The 21,196-nt window shown below is 39.4% G+C and overlaps 1 protein-coding gene across 2 annotated transcripts in view; it reads right to left on the reverse strand.

The window, feature by feature from the left end:
• adgb (androglobin) overlaps positions 1-21,196 on the reverse strand; it is a 48,625-nt gene that overhangs the window by 6,862 nt on the left and 20,567 nt on the right. For both annotated transcript variants that reach the window (XR_004567730.1, XM_034202752.1), the window contains exons 13-29: positions 20,491-20,536; positions 19,376-19,487; positions 19,163-19,226; positions 18,881-18,982; positions 17,989-18,097; positions 17,583-17,718; positions 14,140-14,254; positions 13,345-13,512; positions 12,588-12,726; positions 10,436-10,529; positions 9,545-9,676; positions 9,139-9,292; positions 8,111-8,298; positions 7,685-7,851; positions 6,737-6,819; positions 2,398-2,506; positions 170-309 (exon numbers count right to left, since the gene is read on the reverse strand). Coding sequence is in view for 1 of the 2 variants with exons in the window: in XM_034202752.1 (XP_034058643.1) it covers positions 170-309; positions 2,398-2,506; positions 6,737-6,819; positions 7,685-7,851; positions 8,111-8,298; positions 9,139-9,292; positions 9,545-9,676; positions 10,436-10,529; positions 12,588-12,726; positions 13,345-13,512; positions 14,140-14,254; positions 17,583-17,718; positions 17,989-18,097; positions 18,881-18,982; positions 19,163-19,226; positions 19,376-19,487; positions 20,491-20,536 (2,058 nt within the window). In the remaining variant the exon portion in view is untranslated. The remainder of the gene's footprint in view (positions 1-169; positions 310-2,397; positions 2,507-6,736; positions 6,820-7,684; positions 7,852-8,110; positions 8,299-9,138; positions 9,293-9,544; positions 9,677-10,435; positions 10,530-12,587; positions 12,727-13,344; positions 13,513-14,139; positions 14,255-17,582; positions 17,719-17,988; positions 18,098-18,880; positions 18,983-19,162; positions 19,227-19,375; positions 19,488-20,490; positions 20,537-21,196) is intronic.

A 21,196-nucleotide genomic window follows, 5' to 3' on the forward strand; every position in this document is an offset into this window, starting at 1 on the left:
TAGCTACACAGTCCGTTAAAGGATTAAACTCCATCAACTCACCTCTGCGTTTACATTAAATATATAATCATATTTAGTTACTCTTTATATTATTTGATATGTATTTGTAACTGTACAATAGCCGTTGACAGTGTTGTTCGTTGCTTTATGTGCAGTGGTGAAGTATTACCGTTTCTTGTCTCGAGACAGATTTAGGGCTGGTCACTGGCTTCCCCTTCTCCTTCTCCTTGTCACCTTTTCCTTTGCGCTGGGCTTTGGGTGTTTCAGATGTGGTGGTGGATGACTGGTTCAGGTCCTCAGGCTGGTATTCTAAATTAAGCAAACAGAGAATAGGTAAATTCACTTTTCCTATAACTAGCTACAACGTCAAGAGTGTGAATACTCAGGTGATCTATACTGGCCACATGGTGTTTATAACTTGATGACGTCAATGTATTACGTTTAATAAATACATATTCTGCAGTTAAAAGGGATTTTGTTAGGAATCACTTGTTTGAGTATTCTGAAACATTTGACAAGCATACAGTAGTCGTATATACCTAAGAGCATTCAAGAGTTTTCCTTTCATACCATTATTTATGCAGAATTAATGTTTTTGTGCTTACCATCTTTACAGGTTTATACCAATCTAATTAAAGTGTGAACGGCTGACAACACATAGCATTCGTGTACATTCATCTTCACACTGAACCTTATATGCACATTCTTCTCAACAAAAAGCTCTCTGAAGGGGGAGTGAGCAAACAGGGCATGTGCTGTGCTGCCTCGTGTGTGCTAGATGGCACTGTTGCACTTTAAAGCTAAAGTGAACACAATCCCCAGTTTAGATGAGGCATTAGCTATGAGTCTCACTCCGCTGAAATAGAGAGGCGTAATCATCCATCATTTAGCTGACACCCTGCCACTCTGCCTCGACCGCTTTGGTGTATGCTTTTGAGTTACTAAGGGTCATGTAGAAATGCGATGTTCAGATTGAATCTTAATTTCTGTCTGTGTGTAATTTTAGGCTCACAATTTTAGGTGTACAATGATGTTTCAAAAAAGATAGCACCGTTGTTTAGATACAGGAAAACGTTGTAGAGGAAAACCACTGCCACAGCTGCACACACAGCTACTGCTGACGGCTCTAACGGTATATAAACTAGGGTATAAAGCAGAGATGGAGTTAGAAGTAAATGTGCATACATTAAACATGCGCAGTACAGTATTTTGACTGCAGCTTGTTAAACAGCTTGTTAAAGCGGTTTCAAAGCTTGGCGTGGCATGTAGTGCGTGTGTACACATGTAGCATGTAGGGGAGCATGATCAAGGGCACAGCCTCACCACTGAGACAGAGTTAAACTGGGTGAAATTAATTCACTCTCCTGCTGAGATATTTCCCAGGGCACCAGGGGGCAAGAGCCAACTTCATTTGACTTCCCATTGACCCACTTCCACAAGCTTATTGGAGAACCACAGGAGGTTTGTGTGGACATTGGACTACACGTACACACATGGACAAACCCATGTGAATGTTGGAAAAAACTAACATGCTCTATGAACAGAAGGCACATGTAAATGAACACACGGAATATCTCAGTAACAAATCATTACTGTTCATCTCGCACATGACCATTACTGTAATGAGTATCCAAACAGAGGTTTGTCTTCCTCTGTATTCCAAATACATCTGATATTTGGCTTATTAGTTTAGGAATGCCTTCAACACGCACATATGAGCACATATGCATGCGCACTGACAGACACACACTATCCTCAGATTTCCCAAAATGCAAACTGAATGGGTAAATACGGGAACTATCACAGAAGCAACGGAGAGAAGAGAATGACAATTTAACGACAGCATGCTGGCCTTTCTTTTCAGGCGATCATGCAAATTGTCACCCATGCAGCACCTCTGTCATATCAACATCCATCCATGTGGCAATTAATTCATCCCCTCAGAATTTTTAGGAAGCTTCTGCAGATTTCAAAGCCCTGATCCACTGTGTGCCGCATGATTAAAGGCAGAGAAGCAGAGTTGGTGGCAAAGGACAGGGTTATTGCCTCAGCCAACGAGCAGTGGGCACGAGAAATCTCACTCTGATCTGCACAAGCAGCTGTATTCATTTGGCTTTCATTAGGCCTGTGATTAACATACCCCTGGCTAGCAGAAGCCAAAAACAAACAGCGTCTGCTTTGGCCCCTGACACTGCCTAATGAGTATCTACCACGTTTCACACTCAACACAAAAATAAGCTGTGCAAAAACAAGCATGAATGCCGATTTGTTATTGGGATATCTGAACTCTGCATAATGTGTATTTAGACTCTTATTTGGATGTTCTGTTTAATTTCCTAGGGCGTCTCAGTGTAGCTGACTGTTTGATGTTGGATGTTAATTGTCTTAAGTGTCTACCTCTCATTTGATTCTTCTCCAAGTCTCTGAGTTTATGGACAAAAGCCAGCTGAGACTCGTCCAAATCCCAGCTATGAAGCACCTCTGCCTGCACCACATACTTATGACTCTGTGAAATACATACAAGCACATCAGTGTAAACTGATCCAGATTAAACACAGCATTACAAAAATAACCATATACAGCATCAGACATGTGGCATACAACATCATAAACCAACCCAGTCTCACGGCATTTCGTGTTCACCAACACGATTTTTAATCTATTGATTCGTGTTCACCAACACGATTTGTCCCTTTTTTTCGTGTTGCACAGAACGATTTTAAAAGCAATGTATTTCTACTGCCTGCAGCACGTCTTTTTCTCCGGTCGGGTCGAGGAAGACCGGAAGCTGTGTGGTTCATAAAAACATGTTCTTACTCAATATCAAGCCACAGTTATTGCTTTTATTTGAAATCGTATAATTTCGGACTTTTGTTGCCGTCTGTGAGGAAAATAAATGGGGCTCAGAGCCTCAGGATACTGAAATCTGTATTTTTTAAATCTTTTTTTCCTTCTAATTTGTTATTCTTTTCAAAATAACACACTGTTATTTACTCACCAATAACACACAATTATCCTTGCTTTTATTTATTGGTTTAATTCCATAATCTCGGGCTTTTTTGGCGTCCGTCAGGAACTGAATTTCAAAATAAAAATAACCGGAAACAGACGTAGGCATTTCGAGCAATTACCCAAGATCCTCAGCTATGGTTTTAAGCTCGCTAGCCGCAATGCATGCTGGGATTTGGTGTTTATATGATATGAAATCCGGAAAACATTTTAAAAGAATAAAATAATACTTAATTCCGAGCGCTCTTGCTTTTCTCTTTGAAAGTCATCACATAACGGCATTGTAATACACGGTTTGGCTGCATTGTATATTACAGATCTGCCGTAGTTCTTTATTTATAGAGCCCTGATGACAAGACCTTTGGAAAAACTGAGAAAATGCCGCCGAAACTGAATACTTGACGTGGATCATAAATATATTCAACAATTAAACAACATCTTCAATTTCTCTTCACACAATACGTCTCCTTGCAGTATCAACACTAATTCGGCAGACTTTTACATTTGATCTAATTCACAGATAGGTTATATTTACACCATAACGGTGCACAGCTGATATAAAAGGACTTGTAGTTTTTAAAGATATTACTGATTTTCTTTGAATGTAAGAATGTAAATACTGAGTCTGAAATAGTATAGCAATATGCTGTAAAATTATGTGAAAGCATGAATAAAACTACACATCTTCAGATGTTGTACGAAAACAAAAGTGTCCTACACTAATAATACAAAGTTATTATGGCTGTGTGTACCTTGTGTGCACCGCCTAGTGGTTAAAGCACGTTATTTAATTATTGTGTTTTATTTGATTAAAAAAATATTAAGAGTACATACTTTCATAGGGGGAAAGTATAAATATAGAATATAAAAAATCAAGAAGATACTATAAGTGATCTCTACAATAAAACAGTTTAGTGCAGAATGTACAAAGATATTAATAGGAGGAGGTGCAAAACAGAAAAACGAATTAACCTTTATTTAAACATTAAATAACAGATTAAGGTCTTCTTTTAAATAAGAAAAAAACTTTGGGGGTATCTATCTACAGATAAATATTAAGCCTGACAAAGTACTTAACGTCTAATATATTGCTTTCCTACAATGTTAACTATGTTGAAGCACTTATTTTAACTGATATTATACATATGAATTATACTCTTATGTATGTAGATATAATAAGAAATGTGCAGGATATGACAGTTTAATGGTGGAGGTACACACATATTGATAGATGTCTTGTAATGCACTGTTGAGGAACCTGTGACCCAAGTGTTTCATTCATTGCATAACTACACCGTAGTTGTGTATATGATATGTCAATACACCTTTGAAAATCTTGAAAGGGATGTGCAAAATAGCCATAATATACAGTCTTTAATTAACTATTAGTAGAGAATAACGAGTAATGAATATACTTTATTACTCGTTTCCATTCATGTCAATTGCAGATACATGTTTAGTCTTCTCAAGCACCAACTATCAAATATCTCTCCTGATTGTTGGCACTTGATAATCACCTTACCTGAATTTACTCAGGTGTAACTAAAGTCTGATTTAAGGGTTGTTTATATTTCACATAATTAATCAGAATCTGCAAAGTAACTCAAATAAATGCAGTGGAGTAAAAATACCAGGTTAACCTCTGAATTGTAGTGGAGTAGAATTACAAAGTAACAATGAGCTGTCATGTGGGTATTAATGCTGCGCATTATGGACACAAGCGATTTTCACCCATTTATTAATTATATGTTTTACATTTGATAACACCAATGTGTTTAATACTGGCAACTTCTAGTTGTGGGAAAAACGAAAACGTTCAGTAGAGACGTCCCATAGAACATTTTGCGAAACACAATAGCCAGCATGTGTAGTTCTGGGGGGGCGTTCGATTCCAGTTTTGGATAGTCTGGCGTGGTTTCGTTCCATTTCACACAGCTGTTTGATGCTCGGCGTAACCTTACGGGGACTGTAGTCCTAAACGATAGCTGGGGATTATGGGTAGTGTAGTGTCTTCGGCCATCCTAAACTCAGAAATGTTGACAATCGCAATGATGCTCGAAATGTCCCTTATATACGTCTGTTTCCGGTTATTTTTATTTTGAAATTCAGTTCCTGACGGACGCCAAAAAAGCCCGAGATTATGGAATTAAACCAATAAATAAAAGCAAGGATAATTGTGTGTTATTGGTGAGTAAATAACAGTGTGTTATTTTGAAAAGAATATCGAATTAGAAGGAAAAAAATATTTAAAAATACAGATTTCCGTATTCTGAGGCTCTGAGCCCCATTTATTTTCCTCACAGACGGCAACAAAAGTCCGAGATTATACGATTTCAAATAAAAGCAATAACTGTGGCTTGATATTGAGTAAGAACATGTTTTTATGAACCACACAGCTTCCGGTCTTCCTCGACCCGACCGGAGAAAAAGACGTGCTGCAGGCAGTAGAAATACATTGCTTTTAAAATCGTGCTGTGCAACACGAAAAAAAGGGGCAAATCGTGTTGGTGAACACGAATCAATAGATTAAAAATCGTGTTGGTGAACACGAAATGCCGTGAGACTGGGTTGCATAAACACACAGCCAAAACAAGATGGAAGCCATTTTGTTTTTTGTGAACATACATCTGTAATCTGCACTGTAACTGCTGAGCATCATAGGGAACTCAAATGTTTTAACAAGCACATGCATTATATTGTCTGGTGTTGTTGTTTCGGTTGTATTGAACCTAATGCATAAAGAGATTTGAATGTTATGAATTCCTATAAACACAATTTCTATGGATAAATGAAGGCCACAGCACTTTTTTCTCCATCTCCAACAAATCTCACTACAGGAGCCTTCAGCATTAATTTACTGAGCATCAATATGTCTGGTGTGAAATCCTGCGGTGCTTTAATTACTGACCCTTTGCGCTAAGTCTTGATCAATGGTCTTAGTTGTGATCAATAGCTGTTTATTATGGCCTGCTGCTGATCTAATCTATGGGATCTGACATGATCCGTCTCATTACTATTGATGTCACTCCTGTTGGGTTCATTTGAAAGCACTATATAAATCACAAGTATTTGTAACGTGCAAGATGTGAAAAAATGTACTTCATAATAGGTTTATTGAAAAGAGAGAATCATTTTTGTAGTTTAGTGTCTGAAAATCTATTGTTTTTCTTAATGAGGTTAAACAGAAGTCATGTTAAAATGATGGGTTCTGCTGATAGAAATGACAGTCACTACATCAAAACAAATACACCTCAGTTCATATTTATGGACATAGTGTGTGTTTTGCCTGCCAGTGCCTGATGGTGCACACATAAAGTACTCACTGTATACTTTGGCAATCATTAATCTAGCACAACAGGTCTGTAGATAGGGGGTCTTCAGACAATCGAGTGACTCATAAATCATGTGTAAATCACTGCTCACTGACAAGCACTGATAAGACAGACAACAAAACCACCCCTCCAGTTTCCGTTGCTCTCCTCTCGCACATTTGTACTGAGTAAAAGATGAGTTTGTGGGTGTGATTAAGTTCATGTGTGTGCTTGTGTGCATGCTTTCAAGTCAGGCGTTATGTGTATTTGGCAGTGAAAAATTGATATCAACACAGGCAGCAAGTAAGTGTGTGAGAAAGACAGAGAGGGAAAGTGAGATGCAAGCTTGTGTGCGAGTGAGATTAGTAAAGTGTTTGAGCAACAGCAGATACCATGCAGGCAGTTGTCAGTGATACCATAGTCTCTGTGGAAGGCTGGTCAGACGAGGAGTCTGAATTCCCAGCTGTTGTGTCCTCCTCATCTCTCTGCTGGAGGGTGTCTGTAGCAGAAAGAGAGATATTAAACTAAACCCTTATCTGAGAGAAGACAAATTAGCCAGTAATCTGTCCTTTTGTTACTGACGGGAGCATCAAGTGAAAAGTAAAGTGGGTTTTGTAGAGGTCTTGTGTCTCTACTGTCAACCTGTACTTTACTGTGTATCAGGCTAGCATAAACAAAAGGCCAGTTTAATATGACATTAAATGGTCAGTTTTTAAAAACTAAAACATATTTTCTCTTGGCTGGATTTACCAATGTTTCCCTCCATCCCAATACAGTAGAATTTATTTTAAATGGTGCAATAATAACTTTTGAACAATTTAAATGGAGTGTCTGGTAGCCGAGTGATAAGACCCCAATGATAACCTCAATGACTGTGTGGTTTGATTCTGAACAGAGACCTTTGCTGCATGTCATACTCCTTTCTCTCTCTGTATTGGAAAACCACAGGAGGTGTATCTAATGTGTTTCCAATACATTAACACTGATAAACTGATTTAGCATTTTGCCTTTGAACAGGCTTCTTTCTAATGCCATGATTGACCCACATGTTGTGATTGAGCTACAACAGAAAAAGGTGATCCAACCGATCACATCATATTATTCCTGATGACTTTGTCCCTACAGGTACATTTGAAAGACATCAACTTCAACCAATACAGTAGATAAATTCTTCCATTTTGCATGAAGCTTTTTTTTGAAAATATTTGAAACCACTTGTATCACTCTCATTATCCAGCACCTGATCTTAATTTAGGAAACTACCGTACATGTAACTCTGTAATACCCAAGATAGAGCACTTTGACAAATCTTCTGTCATGATCCAGAATGATTTTATTTTATAACTTATATTACTAAACCTTACCTTTGTTAGCCAGGAAGCAGAACACAGGGATTACCACATGACCCTTCCCAGTGTTGCTAGCCATCTCATTCTCCTGGTCCAGGATGGACAGTCGGATCAATACATCTGGCTTGGAAGTCTGAAACTGAACAGTCCCTACAACGTCTGCTGTCACCTCCACAAAGTAACTGTTAAACAAAGTTTCAAATGATTGTGGGTAGTGGGTACCATCCGTCGTTCAGGGTAACTTTGATGTTGTTTTGTGCAAACAACCTTTTTTTCACCCATTATTTTTAATATTTATGATTCATATGTTGTAGTGAGCGTACAAATCAGTAACAGCACTGTTTTGTTGATCCAAGTAACATGGATTTCAATTGACAAGTTTAAATATATAATTCCTATTATAAATAGGATAATTAATTATATAGTTTTTAATTCTCTTACCGACATATGAGGTTCTTCTCATTGGGAATGTAATAATCCCTCAACTCCTTCACAGAGAATGTGTTGAGTGGATTCTCACGAGACAGTTTTGGCAGGAGTTCCCTTGAGCCAATCAAGCGCATCCTCCACTTTGCACCAACAGGGGGGCATTCAGGCGTGACAGCCTCTGCTACAAAGGTATAACCAAGCTGCAAGAGATTTACAGAGATGAAATCAAAACATTTGTTTTTTCAGAGGTGTGTGTGTGTGTTGGACAGATGTAAAAAGGGAAAAGCACAACTGGTTTACTGTTTTCTCTTTTAGGCAGTGTTTCACATCTTAAAAAAATAGAGATCCTGCCAACATTAAATCACCAGACAGCCATAAATGGTGGCAAGACAGTCAGAAAATATGACCCCAGTTTTTTTATTAAAGGTGGGGTAGGTAAGTTTGAGAAACCGGCTCGAGATACACTTTTTGTTATATTCCATGGAATGTTCTTAACATCCCGATAGCAATGAATATCTTAAGTGCTTTGACAAAAAATCCATTAAAAAAATGTCATCTGTGGAACCCGTAATATTGTAAAAAGTACAACCAATCCGTTTAGCCGGCCCGGCTAAACGGATTGGATTGCCGCCCTGTCTGTCAGCCTTCCATCTCGTGCACGCACACATGTATCTCGTGCCTTCATTGGGCGTGCCGTCATTGGGCGTGCATTGCAGCAGTACTTCAATGACTCGCCAGCAACAGGCGGCCACTTTCACCAGTCTGCTGACGTCATGTGCGCGTTCATGTGTGTTGGAGGAGGTGCTCTGTAAGGAAGTCTGAAGGAAGGGGCGGATTCTTTTCGGCTGTGTACTTTCAAATGTTAGTGCACTCGAGCCTGTTTCTGAAACTTACCTACCCCACCTTTAAGTCAGGCAGGAAGTATAACTAAAGTGAATGAATGTATCTTGGTAATAGGAAAAACTGGAAAAAATATGCAAATATTCCACACACAAGAAAATATAAAGTACATTTGAAGTCAATTTGGTCAATCCACAGACCTTATTGGGTTGATATACTTGTTCTGCTACATTGCTGAAGAGCGTGTCCAGCTCCTCTCCTGTGTCATTATTTATGACGTGCAGCAGACAGTTGGGGATTGGGGAGTAGATCTTTGGTACCAGCAGCATCTTTTTAGGAACCAGGAAGACCTCTCTGCAGAAACAACAGGTACTGTAATACGGTCTGACCAATGATCTTTTTCAATCGTTTCTGTTGATATTCTAAAATGGGATGTCATAGAAATATCTACATTCCCCAACATTAATTGTTCGTTCAGGAATCAAATCTGAGTTCATTGCGTGAAGGCAACATATTGGCATTTGTTGAAAATGCGATGCTTTTCAAGTTCGGTCACTGTCTGTCAGTGACAAGCCTAACAAGCGTTAAGTTACAATGTTCTCTAACCTAAAGACCAAGACCCAGGAATTGGCTGTGTCTTGGAGAGGGACAGAGTAATCAGCGAAGGAGACTCTGGTCCATTCATCCTGCTGACAGGGGTAGAGCTCTGCTTTACTCTCAGAGCGGTCAATGATATACCTGCGCAGAAAACACAGAAGAGCAGAGCACTTTCAGTACATTTATTTTCAATGATCTTTACATTTTAAATGTTAAATAAACACGTGAAAAGATCATGGGAATGTTTATTTGTAGAAAATATTTACACAAACTTATTTGAATAAACATAACTCTATTGTATCTGATAATAATACAAATACATTGACGTAAATGCACTTCTCCTCTCAGCGTGATCTTTGGCTCTGGATGTCAGTTAAGAAAAGCTCATGCTCAAAGGCACACCATCAACCCCCACTCCACCCTTCACACACGCACAGGCACACACACACACACACGCTGACCAAGCTTTTCAATGCCTATGCACACACATACTTCCCCAGGCAGCGGGTCATTCGGCAGACGCTGCTAGCCGATTGGAACGAGGAGAGGATAAACAGCAGATGGTACCACTGGGAAAAGATGGAACACAATGTGGAAAATGCTCCCTGCCTGGCCGCCACGGGCCGCCACAACCAGGAGAGGGAGCAGATTCTGGGCATGCGGTGCAACAGGGGGGCTAAACGCATGCCATACAACAAACACAACATTGGCACAGGACTGCAGTGGGAGCGCATGTATTCTCTCAAATAATAATAAGAATAGTATTCTCTCCAATAATGAGATTTGTGTGATGAATACCTGCTAGGTTAATAGGGAAGAGGTCTTTGTGTATGCAATTCATACATTGTGTGCACATTATTTATTGTCATTCAGAGTCATTGTGGTTACGCATTTATTTACCGTAGCAAGAGGGCAGCATGCTTTTCTGCATCTGATTCAACCTTCGGCCAGATGTCTGAAAGGATCTTAGATGCACTGAGGTTTTCCTTCCTGCCTGAATTATATCAACATACACACAAACACATTACACACACACATAGAAAAGTAGCCACCATTAAAGATTTAAGACAATCCATGTTGCTGTCTAACACGTGAACAAAAATAATGAAGCTGACCTAGTTCAGGGTATGAATCAGACATTTCAAAATGCGTTTTTGTCTCATTCAGTGAGAGGTGATAGGAGGAGATTATTCACACCTTGACATTAACTGTCACACTCATCTCAGCCGACAGTTACCCACTCTGACAGCCGAGAACATTAGATAAAAGATGCAGTACCGTGTTCATGAAGATGTGTGTGTCAGTAAGTGTTTGTCTGTGCAGATGAGTGAGAGAAACGCTCTGAAGAGACAGCTGCATGACACAAGTTAGGTGTCCTCACATCCTCCCTCCAGCTCAGCACTTGCTTTTCAAATGCCCCCTTTTCCAAATTGATCCAGCCATTATAGCAGGCCGTGTCTGGCTATTGAGAGATGAAGACCTCTTATCCTCTTTAGAATCACAGACAGGCGGAGAGCAAATTAGGCAGCAGGAAAGAGATGAAGGAACAGTTGAAAAGAGGAGGGAGGAGTACAAACACATGTGGTATAAACAAATGTGCTTAAGAAAAAATAAAAGGCAAAATTGTACTTAAAATATGATTGGTGTTTTGACATTACTGTAAGTGCCACTCTGATAGCTGCACTTTGTGCTTTGTCAAGTAAATGAATACAATTTGGGAGAGCTTAACCATGACAGGCCTATGTCATACAAGCCAAGCTTTTCAGTCTATTTGTGTGTGTGTGTGTGTGTGTGTGTGTGTGTGTGTGTGTGTGTGTGTGTGTGTGTGTGTGTGTGTGTGTGATCATGCCTATGCCACATAACCACCAGCATTATTTGTAAGGTTGCTGGCAGATGGGTTCTACAGTATAATGACGTGGATGTTTTTATGTTTGCTATGATCCAAGCAAATGTTCAAGCCATAAAGAAATTGGCAAATTACATGAACGCAAATGATCAGCCCTATTTTATGCAAATACTGCATCCATGAGGCTGTGTATATTCCAATGGGTGACAGTGTCAAGTGTTGCATCTGGAGAAGACACAGTTAGCTTCAGGTCTTGGTAAAAGCTACAGAATGTCTGAGCAATGAAAAGCTGCAAACAGTAGTGCACCTTCACAGTGAGATAATTACCACCAATTTTAGAGACAATAAGATATTAAAAATGATTAACGATTAAAATTAGTAGGTAACAAAATGGAAATAGGCTGCAAAAGGCTTAATTTGCAGTGAAAGAGTACACAAACATTATTCCAAGCAATATTATTGAATACATTTATTGATAAAAGCTACTCAGTGCTGTCTCTAATTAAAATGTGCATTCTTTCCAACAAGCTGTCCAGTCTTTCCAAGTCCCCCATCTTTCACTTGCTGTCACTATTGAGAGGTATGGTTATTGATGAATGTTGTCTTTACGCATGTGCACATTTCCCAGATATGTGTGTATTTCCCCTCTGTGGCTACCCCTCATCTGTCAGGGTGTATTAGTAAGATTGGTAGTCTCATCAATACATATGTGTGCCTCTGCTCAGAGACTCGATATAAGCCACTGGGCTAAATCAAACAGTGAATGATGTTTCATGTGTGTTCTCAGATATAAATAATAATCGACATGTTTTTATTTATTTTTCCCTTTTTTGGTTCCTTTAGCTGTCGCAAATGCTGTAGATGTGTTTGCTTTTCAAACATAGAGAATTGAGGAAATAAGCTGAATTCAAGACCACCCAATCAATATTTGGTGAGTATTTTGGACTTCTATATGACTAAAGGATAGGATTCAAAGCTGACCATGCTACTTGAATTATTACATTCTCTATGTGTGAATGAGAGTGTTTTGAGGTGTTTCTTATTTCTCGAACCAAATGTCCTTTAAACCCAGCCTGAAGAATTGTGAAGGAAATAATGTAGAAACCATAGTAATCTACCTAAATTGATTTAAATCAGTGTAATGTAGTTTTGAGTATATACTTATACTAACGTATGCAGATGTACAATACACAGAATGGCACTTACTTGTATCAGAGTGTTCTTTGGGGTCCATTTCCAAAGGTGAAGGGTCAGCTGTGAGAGCCAGTACAGCAAAGCGCTCTTCTGATGTCAGCTCCCTGCCCAGAGCCTCACACAGCATGCTGTACACTGCAAAGTTAAACACCTACACACACAGTGATAGTGCAGGAGGGTGTTATCAAGTGTGTGTCTGCATGTGAAGATGCTTATTTTCCGGCTGCTTAGATTTTTGTAATTACATCCTCGTGAGTAGTTGGCTGTGAAGTTGGCTGAAGGAGTTAATATTCATTTATGAATCTTTCAGACAAGCCCCCGTGTTGCTCAAGTAGGTGGGAGGTTAGTCTGCACATCATTCACCTTTTTCAATAGCCATATACTGTAGGTAAGTGTGTACTGTATATACACTGTGTCTGTCTTTACCAGGAATCAAAACCTACAGATATTGATAAGTATGAACTTTCGAGCTTGGAACAATATAAAGCAATTTGATATCTGAAAAAAAAGTAAGATTACTGTTTTACTATTTTAATATTAAATGCTACTTTTACAAAGTAACAGCCTTGTACAAAAATGTAGCCTTGTAACCATGAGTATTAGCTTAGCACATTGTTAGCTTCTGGCCAGGACTGATCATTTTTAAATGGCAATTTCAGTCTTTAAACTATAATATCTGTTCCATTACCAAGCTAAGCTATGTTAAGCAGGGTGACGTATCCACTCAACGTACACAGGAACTGTGTGCCATCATAGGCTAACAAGCTACCTCTTGGTGTTCCCCTTTCGCCAGGCTGGTGTTGATGTTCTGCGGACAGTGAGTCTCTTCCAGGTTTCTTCTGGCTGCTGGCTGATCCTGCTCATCGCTAAAGGAAGACACCACTCTGGAGAGGGCCTTAAAGATGGAGGAGGCCTGCTCTATGAAACGAGCACTTTCCTGTTTTGAACAGGAAAACACATATCCAGATATAAATATAAAAAAAGATTATTATTAATCAAGGATTAATAGAGGATTGTGCAGCCTCGGCAGAGGTATTCATGCTCCGAGTGCTGTCTAGTTCATTTGTTGGGCAAACACTGCATATCTCAATCAAAACGTCCCCCTGTTAGAGCTTTAGTGAGTGAGGAAATGACTTTGAGAATGAGAAGGAAATTAAAGAAATATGCATATAATAATAATAATAATGCATTTTATTTATATAGCGCTTTTCACAACTCAAAGAGGCTTTATAGTATGAGGGAAGGTAGACAAACAAGGACAGGCAAACAAGTAAATATAGTATATATATATATAGTAAATATATCACCCCTCATGCTATCTTGTGGCATGATGTATTTTTTAAAGCTATCCACATCTCGATTCGTCTGTTTAAGAGGATGTATGAAAAAGCAGCAAACAATTATAAATGTCATGTAGCTTAAAATGCATCCACAGATAAAGAAAACAAATATAAATGAATATTCCTTATTCAGAAAACAAGGTACAATTACCTTTCAAATCCACAAATACTTGTGTGTTTTGGAAGTCATCTGATTGTCAACTGATAACTAAAGCCCTCGTTACCTTGGTGAGGTTTGACATGATGGTTTCTTCACCCCCAAAGATGAAAGGTGTCTTGCTGTATAGGTGAACGTGGTAACCCAGTGCTGCCTTTGTCTGGAAGGACAACACATGGCGCCTATAAGGGAGAGAAAGCATTCTAAGTGTTTTCAAAACAACAACATAAATCCTGGTGTTCGGCACACTATAAATTCCTCTAAAACAGCGGGCACTCATCTGTTTCACCAGTGACCCTTTAAAGAGAGGTGAAGTCTTTTCATGAAGCCTTTTCACTGGCCGCATACTTTGCTACAAGGTCAATAAAAGAGTGATGTTGCCTTCTTAGATCATTTCACAATAACTGTTCTAATAAATAATCACTCAACCTCTCAGATTTGTCTTGCACCTCCTTGCAATTCCTTGTTGGGCTCTTGACAATTTGTGCTCCCTACTTAAATTAGGAAATGTATAGTAATCAGTACATAGAGAAACCCTCCACCAACCACTTGTTTTTGGTAATTGTAACTGTACTATCAAGGACAAAATGTGTTACATAAGTGTGAATAAAATCCCTTCCTAGACTTAAGAGTAGTACTATGTTAGTTCAAGTAATACCGAATGGGTCAAACGGTCGGAAGTGTCCTAATGTCCAATGTGCCAAGTTGAGTTCACAGGGCCTTGTCAGCCATGAGAGAGTGGAACCCAACTTCCATGGCCCCATTAGCTTTACATAATTCAGCCATCACATCCTAACTAAATGGATGAGCACTGAGGCAGAGCTGGGCTGGTGCTGTAGAAGCAGAGGGGAGTGTAGAAAATATACAGAGAGAAAGAGAAACGGATGGGAGGAAGGGTAAAAAAGGTGAGGTGTAAGGCAAGGCAAGGCAAGTTTATTTATTTAGCACCTTTCAACACAAGGCAATTCAAAGTGCTTTACAAAAAATGAAAGAGATTAAGAAAATGGCATTTAAAATCAGTCATTAAAAAGAAAAGCTAATAAAATAAACATTAAAAGAAAAAATACATGGATAAAAGTTACAGTGCAGTCTAAGATATGAATAGTTCAATTAAAAGCAGCGACAAAAAGAAAAGTCTTTAGCCTGGATTTAAAAGTAGTCAGAGTTGTAGCGGACCTGCAGGTTTCTGGGAGTTTGTTCCAGATATTTGGAGCATAATAACTGAACGCTGCTTTACCATGTTTAGTTCTGACTCTGAGGACAGAAAGCTGACCAGTCCCTGAAGACCTGAGAGATCTGGATGGTTCATCATTTAGCAGGAGGTCAGAAATGTATTTTGGGCCTAAACCATTCAGTGCTTTATAAACCAGCAGCAGTATTTTGAAATCTATTCTTTGACACACAGGAAGCCAGTGTAAAGACTTCAGAACTGGAGTGATGTGATCCACTTTCTTAGTGTTAGTGAGGACTCGAGCAGCAGCGTTCTGAATCAGCTGCAGCTTTCTAATAGATTTTTTAGTGAGACCTGTGAAGACACCATTGCAGTAGTCGAGTCTACTGAAGATAAAAGCATGGACAAGTTTTTCCAAATCCTGCTGTGACATTAGTCTTTTAATCCTAGATATATTCTTTAGGTGATAGTAGGCTGATTTAGTAACTGTTTTAATGTGACTGTTGAAACTCAGGTCAGAGTCCATGACTACACCTAGATTTCTGGCTTTATCTGTTGTTTTGAACATTGCAGGCTGAAGCTCAGCGCTAACTTTTATATGTTCTGACTTGGCTCCAAAAACCATTACCTCAGTTTTATCTTTGTTTAATTGGAGAAAGTTCTGACACATCCAGTCATTGATTTGTTCAATGCACTTACTCAGTGTTTGAATTGGAGCATAGTCTCCTGGTGAAATTGTTACGTACATTTGTGTGTCATCTGCATAGCTATGGTAACTTATTTTGTTGTTCTTCATTATCTGAGCCAGTGGTAGCATGTAGATGTTAAAGAGAAGAGGCGTAGGTGTAGGGGAGAATACAGGAAGAAGAGAGAAGTGGAGTTGAAAGGGGAAAAATGGGAGTTGTACGAAAGAAGAGGACAAAAACCTCTTTTTACATGAATGGACACACAGGACAGTGATGTATGTTCAAAAATGTTAAATAAGAAAGCAAAACATAACATATTGGCAAAATAGTATACCACATACAGTTAACATGGGCTAAAAGTGACATGCAAGAACTAAAATAGTGGACGTGTTTTTCCAGGATGTGTTTTTATTACATGTGCCAAGTGCTAGGACTGTTTTAGGTACTAAAGCTTTTATGTGTGCTGCTCCTCTAGCTTGGAACACTATATGCAAATCAAATTGAAACTGAGCATTTTGGTTCCCTTGCATCATTTTAAAGCTCGTATAGATGAAATGTTATTAGATATCTGTCATTGTGAATAGGTTGCTAATGTATACCCCTGTAATTATGTTGTATTGATGTCCTTTTTGTTTTCTGTTGTTTTTATGTGTAACCAATGTGCTGCAGGTCTCCCTTGAAAAAGAGATCGTTGATCTCAATGGAATTTTCACCTGGTTAAATAAAGGCTACAAACAAACAAACAAAGATTATTGCTACAGAAAAGCCTGGATGTCAGCTATTCTCTCTTGGAGTGAGTGTGCCATGGGGCATTTGGGCATAATAAGTTGAGTGCGGTGTGTGAAAATGGCTTAGTGGTAATTGCACTGCTGCATACCTGCATCTGACCCCAGAAACTAGGCCCTCTGCTTCTAGGCCAAGTAGCACCCATTAATAGAGAGTAGGACAGATGCTTTTTACCGCTTTTCAGAGCATCTAAAGTAGGCAGAAATCCTCTGCTCAATTTATGATAGCTTTAAGTAGATCTCTGCATAGCGGTGTGAAAAAGATCACAAGAAGAGTGAAAAGCTTCCTAAAAAAAAACGAATCAAAAACTCTCAAGGGTGCTGTTCAAAATATGCTTACAGGTTCCCATGATGACAATTAAAGCTCTAACCTTGGCATCATTATTGCAATGCAGAGGAGCGCTTAGGGTAATTTGTCGTTATGGGTTGGAAGCTTGAAGTTGGAAAAAATAAATGTGAAGAATTGTGAGAAAAGATACCATTTTGTAGAGATAAGTAAAGAAAATACGAGTTATTAGCCATCAAGGTTGATAGATTAGACTGGTCATAGTGTCAAACATTTGCCTATATGTAGAATATTTCACGAGCATTGCATGGTTATCAAAATGTTCCACAAGCAGAGAGAAGAATCAAAGTACCCCCATATCAAATATTGTACGTATGAAATGGCATACTAAACCATTACCTCCTGTGGGAGTCCTTTGGTATTAGGTAGTCCCCACTACCTAATACCAAAGTAATATCCTAATAAAAATGGTTGAGCATGCAGTCTATAAAATAGATTTGTGACTGTAAATTAACTTTATCTAAGCCTTTCATTTTGATCAATACAACACACAGTTCTCAGTATTCATTAATGCTGTCCTACCCCGGGGGTAAGTTAAGCACGGCTGCTTTTGAGGTGGTGGTCTTGATAGTGAGAATTGGCAGCTCAGACTGCAGGCTTTTCCAGGAGAAGGTCTGGGCGGTGAGAACTGCAGACGTACATACTGATGCTTCCTTTTCTATGAAGTGTTGGAGAGCAAAGACAGAAAATGTGCATAGTGACAAAGCACATTGAACTATCATGAACACAGTAGGCTATACATTCATTAGATAAATGTTGTTTTACTGTTTTTAGGAACATTATAAACCTATACTGTATATCCCACACACTTATGCAAATGCTTAGATATAGAATTATAACTGCTTGATTTAGTCAAGCGCCTTACATTACTTGCATCGGAAAATCTTTATGTGTGCAGAAAATGTGTGTGCGTGTTCATAATCCTTACTCTCCTCAGCTGTATACGCCCAGAGAAGCAGAGCAGAGAAGCTGATGTGGATCTGGGGATGCTGCACGCTGTCCACACACAGGTAGTGTGTGCCTTTTACCTCTGGACTCTGGGGAGGGGAAGATACCCACCCACACACACACACACACACACATAAGCAAACACGCACGCAGGCGCACGTACGCCACATGCACTGAAACACACAAAGGCAGTCAAGGAAAAAGACAAGCAAAAGACAGAAAGCCATAGGGAGGGGTGATGATAAACTGATAGACGAGTGGCTTGAAGAAGATACAGGGGGAAGGGAGAAGAAGAGGTGGGTGAAGTAAATAGGAAGAGATGAGTGAGTGAAAGAAGCATTTGAGGTAGCACCTAAAAGATAGTGAAGACGGTGAATTTAGTCATGTAAGAAAAAGCAGCTGTGAGAGAGACAGTGAGGGAGACAAAAGAGGGAGGGAAAAAAAGACAGATAGGGAACAAGAAAAGAGGGAGAGAATGCATACGTGTTCAGAGTGACAAGCAGACTCAGTGCTCACACAGGCGTATAAACACACAGACATTTAAGACATACACACACTTGCATACGTTCACTCATATACAACTGCACAGGTGTGTTTATGTAATGTATGTTACTTTAAGAACTAAATAGATTCCTTAATTGCGTGTTTTGAATTGGAAATATTGGGTTGACAAAAACACTATTAATTCAAAGTTTACTAACTAGCTGATAACCAGATGCCAATAATGTGACAACAGTTCCACACATGACAACTGAGCCATCTCCATGAGAACTAAGCAAACACTTGTGGGAATCGTATTGTAGATGGCAAAATGTGTGCTTATGTGCAATAGGTGCATGTGTGTGTGTTTATGTGTGTTTGCATGTGTGTACTTCAGGGCTTGCTACAGTAGATATCAAAGGACTGGATCCAGTGATGTTAGTAGCTGACCCAGTAGGGTTGGTGCCTGTTGCAGTTTTGGCCAGGACGGTGCTCTGTGAAAACAAACAGCTATATTAATGACGACAAATACAAAACTGACAGCAAGAACCAGCAGTAAATTGTAAAGATGCACAAAGTAAGGCAAGGCAAGGCAAGTTTATTTATATAGCACTTTTCAACACAAGGCAATTCAAAGTAGTCACTAGATTGTTTTGTGATGATGTAAGCTATACCTTAAAATTAGATTTGTGGATCTGATGTGGGAAGCATTGTGGTGTATGGAAAACCAAGAGGGTCCTGGAAGAAATGTAGAAATAAATGCCAGTTATTTATGAGCTTAGTAAATAAAAAACAATTAGAAACATTATCACGTATTTTGCAACGTGTTCATTTGTTTCTCTATTGGTACAGTCTGTTTGCAGTACATATTTGTGTCTGTGTCTCACTGAAAGCATTTGGCAAAATCATCCAGGTCCACCCAGGTCTCCTGCAGGATGGGATTGAAGGGAGTGGTGGGGTCCGAAGTTAAACGATCCTCCAATGCAGTTTTGGGTCGATCTGGAGGGGAGATTAATTTGTGATTGTGAGTGTTAATGATAAAAAACATTTTTGTTTAGTTAGACATATGTTGTAAGGTAGCAAATGTATTTTTAAAATGTATTTATATGTATACATGTATTCAGTATAACTCATTATATCCTGCAGTATGTAAATAAATAAAAAAACATGTCCTCATAAAGCTGAGTAGAATGTCAGCTTTACTGTTGTGAGTCATGCCACGCTTACCAGATAGACACTGAACTGCCTGTGAAATCTCCTTTATAAAAATGCTGCAAGTAGCAAAATGCCTTTCCTCTTGTGACTCATATCAAGTTATCCGAGACTCAAATCATTATCTTAAACACAGTGAGTCGAATTGGCCAAACTCCCACATAAAGGCATAGTTTAAGCGCACATGCACATCTATACTCCCACTCACTGGCTCCCACAATCTCAATGCATGCAGAGCAAAGTCATAGACGTGCACACAGTCACACACACTCCACCCATAAAACACACACACCCTCACACACTGACACCGTTGCTCTGCCCCCAGGCTCTTCTCGAAGCGAAATGTCTGATCAGAAAGCTGAGGCGTCAGTGTCTCTGCTGCTGAGCTATGTGGTATGCTAGCTCAAACGGCAGGTGTTACTAAGCAACTAAACGGGGGCAGAGAGAAGGCAGGGAATTGGCTTATTGGCATAATTTCACAGTCCCATCTTCTTCAAAGTGACTTGGCCAACTGATGGAAGCATGGATAGAAAGATGGAGGGAGTGGAGGCGAGATATGAAATATTTCCAATCCCATGAATTGGACTACTCTACAAAGATGCTGTTTAATGCAACTCATAATGAAGATATTGCCTACATTCATCATAAAGAATAAAACAATATCAATGACCATCTACCCAATCTGGCATCATAATATTTGACCTTGGGAATGCGATCTTGTGTACTGATACAGTGTGGATTACTTTCAACATGAATGTTGGGACCAGCAGTGCAAAGCAGCCGTTTTTACCATTGGATATGTCATCGTTGTCCTTCTTCCTGTCCTCTGCAGTAACCTAAAGGGACAGAAAGAGAGAGAGAGAGAGAGAGAGAGAGAGAGAGAGAGAGAGAGAGAGAGAGAGAGAGAGAGAGAGAGAGAGAGAGAGAGAGAGAGGGATGAACAGGGAGTTGCTGATGGAGTAACACTGCCAGAGAAACGCATCCGCCCTCTAGTGATTCCATGCCAGCTGTGGTGTTGAGCCACTCTCGCCGTACACCACAGGACACGAGACCCGGTTTAATGTGACAAGAACTGCATCCCTCCTGCTAAAAACACCACCAGGAAAAACCAGCTCTAATATAATTCCACTGTCGGATGAAGAGTTATTATGTTGTTGAGCATGTTACTTCTCTTAGAGGGGAATTACTCAACAGCTGTGATTTCATGCTTGTCTGCCCAACACAATAAAGAAAAATAGCTAATAAGTCATTGTCAAATCCTTCAGATACTACATTGTTCTGTCTGCGCCATGCGAGAGATGATGTTGCCAGGAAAAAGGCTTCACTGCTGCTTTAAAAACACAAGATAAATGCAAGTGCAAGAAGTGCTACACCTGTATCGACTAAACAAACTTTCCTCGAAGGAAAATCCCTGGTGAATGTCCAGTAGTTTACTTTGCTCTGAATAGGAACTATGTCTTTGTGTCGTGTAACCTTGCAGCAACCCTCGCCAAGAC

The sequence above is a fragment of the Gymnodraco acuticeps genome, unplaced genomic scaffold (assembly GCF_902827175.1).
Source record: "Gymnodraco acuticeps unplaced genomic scaffold, fGymAcu1.1, whole genome shotgun sequence".
Taxonomy (NCBI): Eukaryota; Metazoa; Chordata; class Actinopteri; order Perciformes; family Bathydraconidae; genus Gymnodraco; species Gymnodraco acuticeps.